The 7,818-nt window shown below is 40.6% G+C and overlaps 1 protein-coding gene across 2 annotated transcripts; it reads left to right on the forward strand.

Annotated features, from left to right (window-relative positions):
• The first annotated feature begins 748 nt into the window (after positions 1-748).
• LOC114716236 (auxin response factor 4) lies at positions 749-7,133 on the forward strand. 2 transcript variants are annotated; one of them, XM_028901211.1, is made up of 12 exons: positions 749-1,529; positions 1,627-1,707; positions 1,984-2,169; positions 2,263-2,347; positions 2,423-2,513; positions 3,093-3,257; positions 4,505-4,624; positions 4,712-4,790; positions 5,284-5,446; positions 5,551-6,290; positions 6,382-6,572; positions 6,707-7,133. In XM_028901211.1, the coding sequence occupies exons 1-12, from the start codon at positions 1,194-1,196 to the stop codon at positions 6,882-6,884; spliced, it is 2,415 nt and encodes an 804-aa protein (XP_028757044.1). In that variant the 5' UTR covers positions 749-1,193; the 3' UTR covers positions 6,885-7,133. The 2 variants fall into 2 exon arrangements, with proteins under 2 accessions (XP_028757044.1, XP_028757045.1); XM_028901212.1 differs by having other exon boundaries at positions 750-1,529; positions 1,651-1,707.
• Positions 7,134-7,818: the final 685 nt, after the last annotated feature.

Below are 7,818 nucleotides of genomic sequence, written 5' to 3' on the forward strand. Positions count from 1 at the left end.
TAATGTGATGGACTTGTGTTTTTAACACTGTTAATTGATGACGATCATAATTATAATTCTTCACGTGGTGATCGATATATGCATACTTTTTTTTTTCTGAGGGCGCGTATGATATAATGTAGAGCTGAGACATGGCGGGCAGAAAAAATTAAAAAGAGGACAGGGTGATGAGACGTAAGATATGTAAAAGAGGACAGAGTGTGGACTCCTGAGAGCCTCCTCTGAGTCACTGAGTCCTAACAACTAACAACGCGCCCACCATTGTTGCTCTGTCCCTTTCACCTCTCTATTTCACCCTTCTCCCCGCTCTACACCCATTTCGATCCCACTTCCACGTATTTGGACCCCCTGCCAGCCATTTAACATCTCTCTCTTCGACCCCTACTAATCTTCCTGCTTCCACTATTAGCAACCTCACCAACTTAACTGAGTTGTCAGGTTATTGCTTTCAAACCCACCGTGCTCAAGATATAAAATGCAAATTCACCAGAAAAAAGACCCCTTTTTCACTATTTGTTTCTAGAGGGGAAAGAATGGTAGTTGGTGTTTCTGAGCCGAATGAAAACCCCCCCTTTTGTCTTGGTGGAGGGCCTCCCTCCACAGTGAAGGGAATTATTAACAGAGAAAAGATAAAGGCGAGGCATAGCAAAGGAGACAAGGGTGGGGTGTGTGTGGGTTCTGTACTGTCAAAGCCTGTCCCCCCCACCCTGCACAGTCCTCTCTCTCTCTCTCTCTCGCTCAAACAGTCTAAGTCGGTAAGTCCAAAAGCCACTACCACATTGGCTTTTCTCGCCTTTTGTTTCTGTGCTTCCTATGCATTTGTCTATGTCTGTTGCTTCTGCTCCCTCTCCTCAGTACCTGCAAATGGGGGAGGAATCATACTTCGAATTTCTTGTTATTATTTGACGCTGTTCTCTTTTTCTTTTCCCCCGTCTAGTCTGGGCTTCCCTCGCATACGTGACTTTCTTCTCGTTTTCTGTTCATCCCACCCGTTTTTTAACTTTGTGGTGACCCTCCAAATACGAATTCCTTTATGTGATTTGACCCTCCTTTCCATTTTATATAGTTTTCGCTTTCCGGATGTTCTTTTTAATCACCCTTCATCGCTTTCCTTCCCTCCCTCCTTGTAACTTTTAATATTCTGTTACCTGTTCTACTTCCATTGTGTCTCACCAGAGCTAAACTGGGTGTTCATGGAAATTGATCTGAACCATGCAGTGACTGAGGTTGAAAAGAATGCCTTCTGCGCTGGGCACTGTGAGCAAGGCGCTTGTGCTTCATGTTTCGCCTCTTCCACTTCTTCATCTTCCAATTCGCCTTCACCTCGCGTGTCTTCTTCTTATCTCGAACTCTGGCATGCTTGTGCTGGCCCCCTCACCTCCCTTGCCAACAAAGGAAATGTAGTAGTCTACTTTCCCCAGGGTCATCTTGAACAGCTTGCTTCTTTCTCTCCTTTCTCGCCCATGGACATGCCCACTTATGACCTTCAACCGCAAATCTTCTGCAGGGTCGTCAATGTCCAGCTTCTTGTGAGTGCCAAATTACCTTCAAATATTGAATTGTACCTGCTTTCCTCGTGAAATTCGATTCGCTTTAGTTGGTTTTTTTAATTTTTGTAATTGTTAGCGTATTTGTTATTTCCCGGAACAGGCCAACAAGGAGAATGACGAGGTTTACACGCAAGTTACTCTGTTTCCCCAGGCAGAGGTTGGTCCCTTCCCCACCTTTTCTTTTTTGCTACTAGGCAGTGGTTGGCCTTTAACTCACGTTAATACTGCGTTGATGCATCTCAAGTATCTGTGAGGAAATTTGTGTCTTCTTTGTAGGTATAGGAAGCTGTCATATTCTACGTAAATCATTAAAGTCTGATCGCTGTGGACTTCATTTTCTGTTGGAATATTCTTTTATGCATAGGAATTAGCATGAATTAATGATTTTGTTTACACACGAAGCCTAAACACAATAGTCTTGTGTTGTCTTCAGTTGGCAGCGGTGCACTTGGAGGGCCAAGAACTTGAGAAATTGGGAGCATTTCAGGAGGAAAATGGAGGATTACCTGCAAAATCAACCCCTCACATGTTCTGCAAAACGCTTACTGCTTCAGACACTAGCACTCACGGGGGTTTCTCTGTTCCTCGCAGAGCTGCTGAAGATTGCTTTCCTCCTTTGGTTTAGTCTCTAGTTCTCATTTTCACTGATGCTTTATGGACCTAAATTCTTCATTGCACAGACTCCTTTGAGGTGACAGTTCTTTTTACGCAGGATTATAAGCAGCAAAGACCCTCCCAGGAGCTTGTTGCAAAAGACCTGCATGGAGTAGAGTGGAAATTTCGCCATATTTACAGAGGTAGTTTGCAAAGAATAACATAGCACGGCTTCATCAATAGATTGTTTGATTAAAATCGAAGCGGCAATTTTTCAGGTCAGCCAAGACGGCATCTGCTCACAACTGGCTGGAGTATTTTTGTCAGCCAAAAGAATCTTGTATCTGGCGATGCAGTACTCTTTCTGAGGTACAAATATGTTTAGTCGAGATTTTTGAGTGGCATTAATTCCTATGCACAAGATTTTCATCATTTGTCACGTTGACATGGTTTAGCAGATTTGAAAGAAAATGAACCTTGTATAACTCTATAAATCACCTTACATCAATTAAGGGGCATTTGATAAAATAACTATAGTTTGGCCCAAAAAGAAAAAAAAAATTAAGGGGCATTCCCCTTGTCCAACTCATATATTAAATCACGAGCTGATAACTTTCGCGTGCCTATTCCTGCTAAAATCAATCATTTAGCTTATACGCATTTACCTTTGAACGTAGCTAGTTTAGTTTCTTGTCAGAGTACTGCTCATTTACCAACCTAGCCAAGGGTTCGAAATATAAAGTCTAATATAATATGAGCTTATATCTAAAAACCGTGTTTTCTTTTATATGAGAATCTAGCCTTTTCACACTGCTAAAGCATGAAAGGAGTTCTAATAATTTCTGAACTTAAATCAAATTTACTACTCATACTATCCAGTCTCTATGGAAGACGAGTTCATCATTCTAGTACCTTCAGATCCCTTAACTACTTACAAATGCATTGTAGGGGTGAAAGCGGAGAACTGAGATTGGGAATCAGAAGATCTGTTCGACCTAGAAATGGTCTTCCCGAGTCAATTATTGGTGATCAGAATTGCTATCCCAATTTCCTATCTTCAGTGGCTAATGCTATATCCACCAAAAGTGTGTTTCATGTTTTCTACAGCCCAAGGTACGGAAACTAATAGATCTTATCTTTCTCTATTTGTACGTACAAGTTTAGCCAACCATGATTTGAAATGCCTATTCCATCATTATTATCCATACCAATTTTGGTAACCATCGTAATGAAAATCATTCTTTGGCTTTCTGCTAGTAATTTAAGCTTATGGGATTGTCAGGCTCGCGACATAGTGTCTAAACTGACATCGTAAGTGACGTAGAACTTTGTGATTACCAAGGAAATTTTGTTGTCATTGGGATGTCGTAAACATGAAAAAGGATTCTTCTTTCAGCCCCCATATTTATCTATTGTTTTCCAGTAATCTGTTGTCCGGTGCAGCAGCCATGACTGATAAGTTACACCTTTTAAGCTCTGTTTTCTCGAGTGAGATAATGGCCACACGTAAAATGGCTTGGTTCTTCCGTATCATTCAGCCGAATAGGATGTCCAAAATACTGGCATCACCCTACATCGGGACTCAATAGCATTGGATGGAATTACATCTGCTATGGTTAGATTGATTATGATACCATGCATAACACTGTTGGGTCCCTACTAAACTTGTCAACTAGAGTGACATTCTGACTTAGTTAGGGGTGGAAGAGAAGGATGATAACTGGGAATAAAAATTGCAGATTTTATTTCATAAACATAGGGAATTGCGAGATAAATGAAAACGAAGGGGATATTCAAACCCTGATTTCACCAAGCTTAATGTCTCCTGAACAAGAAAGTGATGAGAAAATTGGAATATTTATAAATATAGCTGTCTTGCTTAAAATTAGTTATAGGCATGTATTTCTAGAAATGACTCTTCGTCTTAATTGCCCTTGTGTATATGACACACGCAGTCAAGTATTTGGCTCTCATGCTGGTTTATCTATCGTATTGATGAATATGGATTGGAAAACAGCAGGGACAATGATTAGAATTTTGAGCAGAACAGGCTTCCAGCTTTTCTGCAAATTCAGATGATAAGATCTTTAGGAGGGGGATGCCTGCTGCTTGATTCTCTGCTATCTTAATTGATTCTTCTTTTGTCAATAATTTTTCATTGATAAATGGAAACTCTCTTACTGGAGATTAATAAGATATTTAATATGATTGGCATAGGATTCAAGCAAAATATTCATGTTTTCTTTTGCATGCATAGTGTCGCAGAAGTATGAACCGAAGACTTCTTGCAAACTAATTGAACGTCTCACGACGAGACCAGACTTTATGACTCATTATGTTTGGATTTCTTTATAACACAGGGCAAGTCATGCGGAGTTTGTTGTCCCCTACCAGAAATATGTCAAAAGCATCAAGAATCCAATGACCATTGGAACAAGATTTAAGATGAAATTCGAAATGGATGAATCTCCCGAAAGAAGGTAAACAAACTTGCAAATCTTTTAGAAATGTCTTCCTGCACAAACAATTCCTTGTGATGAATATAACAGTTTCTTCCTATCTTGCAGGTGTAATGGTGGTATAGTGACGGGAATGCGTGATTTGGATCCCTATAGATGGCCTAAGTCAAAATGGAGGTGCTTGATGGTATATTTACATTTTTTGTTATACACGTGCGGTACATTTTAACAGTAATCAAACAATTTTGCATGTTGCTCTCGCCAACTCGTTTTTTACACAAATCAATTTAATCTAAAATAAGAGTAGCCATTCAATCCACTATGACCATGAGCTCTTAAAGACACTAAAGTCGGCCCTCCCCGCCACGCGAAAGGGGAAAAAAAGATGCTGAAGCCAGATTTAGATTGTTTACAAATAGAATCAGGCCGAAATTATGTAAAGCCACTTTTGGGGAAGTTACCTGGAGATTTGATCGCGCTGGACTTTCTTTTCTGTATATCTGCTTGCAGTCTGTTATTTTCTTCATGCGTGATTTATTTGCCTCTTTTGCTGGATTTCATTAGAATGTATTTCAGTTATGTTGCAACAGTCCTGTACAAAGTCCAATGTATTTAAACTGGGCATATGATTGTGTGTTTATAGCAGCTTTATAACGAAAGCTTGCTCTGACATTCAACAGGTAAAATGGGATGAGGATTTTGCTACTAATCATCAAGATCGAATTTCTCCATGGGAGATTGAGCCTTCCGTTTCTCTCCCCCCCTTGAGCATTCAGTCATCCCCAAGACTAAAGAAATTGCGGACAGGTCTGCATGCTGCCCCATCAAGTCACCTCATGACCGGTATGAGTCCTGATGTTGAGATAGTGTGCAAATAGCGTATATAATTGCTGCTTATTATTGTGCATCCTAATTTTGTTCATATTTGACTTCTGGCCGGGGCACAGGTGGCGGTGCATTTATGGACTTTGAGGAGTCTGTAATATCACCTAAGGTCTTGCAAGGTCAAGAAAATACAGGTTTTGCATCATACTATTTTGGGCGTGATGCAGTGACCAACCAGCCAGATTTTGAGATGAGTCCTCTTAGTCATCCAAATCTTGCATCCAATGGATTAAGAAAGGCTACTGCTGCTGAACTTACGAGGGTTCACCCTTCAAGTTATGCAGGCTTTGCAGAGACTAATAGGTTTCTGAGGGTCTTGCAAGGTCAAGAAATAGGTCCACTGCAATCCCTGAAAGGAAAGGCTGATTTTAACCTTGGGGCATGGGGTAAACCCAATGCCAGTTGCACAACTTTCAACCAGCGTCAGGCATGCAAATCCAACTTCAATACTTCTGGATCAAAAGGCCTTATAACTTCTAATTTCCCTTACGGTGACATTCACCGAGCTGGTCAAAGTAGCTTGTTGAGCTCTAAACCTGCAAATTTCCAGATAGAGAATGTCCACACTCCTTCCACTCAGGCAGAGCTCTCAACAAAGGAAGTTGGACGCTCGGATCTGTCAAACAAGGATAAGCTACAGGATAGTTTTTCTACTGCTGCTTCTTTAGGAGCAAGTCTAAGGATTCCAAGTGATGAAAATTTTGAGGGAAAGGTAAATGGCTGTAAACTATTTGGATTTCCCTTATCTGGAGAAGGCAACTCTCAGAATTTACAGAACTCTGCTAAAAGGAGTTGCACAAAGGTGAGCGATGATAGCAACAGAGTTATATTATGATATGCCTTTTCTCTTCCTTTGATGTTTTGCCCACCTATGTAACATACGCTGAATGAAGGTTCACAAGCAAGGTAGCTTAGTTGGAAGAGCCATTGATCTCTCAAGACTGAACAGCTACAATGATTTGTTGAGTGAACTAGAGCGACTGTTTGGCATGGAAGGCCTTATAAAGGATCCTGATAAAGGATGGAGGGTCCTGTACACCGATAGTGAAAATGACATAATGGTTGTAGGGGATGACCCATGGCAGTAAGTGTTCATCATCGTGGACTCTACATTGTTAAATTGCTTTGCCACCTTTTAGTCATTTGCCAATAGCCATCGCCTGCTTCCCCTGTAATTATCCTGACAATACTGAGAAAAAGCTTTCCTTTTCTGTGCAGTGAGTTCTGCAGTGTGGTGTCTAAGATCCATATATATACCGAAGAAGAAGTGGAGAAGATGACAATTGGGATGATCACTGATGATACCCAGAGCTGTTTGGAACAGGCACCAGGAGTGACGGAGGCTTCCAAGTCCTCATCTGTGGGCCAGCCAGATTCTTCTCCAACAGAAGTGTAGAGTCTGAGGTTCAGGGTTGCTTGAATCCTAAGCGTATTTTGGCTCCGTTCCTTGTAATTTAATCATACCGCATATCATTGTGATTTTATTTTTATCTTTCGAGCCCGTAAGCCCAACCAAGCAGACCAAAGTTGCCGAATAAGGGCAGATTATGCGAGCACTATGTATTAACAGACCCTTGCTACCTAAGGCTTATGTTTGCCGTGAGGTATAACGTCGAAGTTTCCGAATTTCCTGCCATCGGTGGTATACTAACGCACGAAACATCTCAGGAGCTGACACTTTGCATGTCACTTAAAAGTTTGAATGATGTGCGAGTAATATAAATACAATAGTAGCGTGAATTGTAAACAAGTCAAAGATGCACCAGTAATATGGTTCCAAAATGATTTAACTCATTTAGAAGTGTACCTGCAAAGTGGCGCAGGCTTGACTGAGTCCACATCTCACATGACTATAGGGTTTTGCCATTTAGTTTATGAGACCTTGAACTATGGTGCTAAGGGGTCGAGAGGCATCATATTAAGGATAACAAATGGAAAAACTGCACTGGAATCTGAAGAAACACACCAATACAATATGTCTAGACAAGGGGACTACTGGCACCACCACATCCTGTTTCTATCTGCACTAACAACCTTGAGTTTTCCGGTGACAGTACAAGAACAAGCTGCATGAAAGGGCCAAATAACAGCATCTAAAAATCTAAGACCTATCAGATAAAAAATATCCAAGATACAATCATTCTGGAGCATGTAAGTTACCATTCGGCTTGCTCATTGCCAAATGCATCGTGTGCAGTCAGTCATAAAAAATGTTAAAGCAAGTCATCTAAAGTTATTCTGATGACAAAAATGGATGGAATATGAAATGTATTCAACATTCAAACCATCATAATATTATTAAAAAAAAGTTTTATTTCATTAAAACCTTT

Source organism: Neltuma alba, unplaced genomic scaffold (assembly GCF_004799145.2).
Source record: "Neltuma alba isolate B1F8T4 unplaced genomic scaffold, ASM479914v2 tig00011648_pilon, whole genome shotgun sequence".
Lineage (NCBI taxonomy): Eukaryota > Viridiplantae > Streptophyta > Magnoliopsida > Fabales > Fabaceae > Neltuma > Neltuma alba.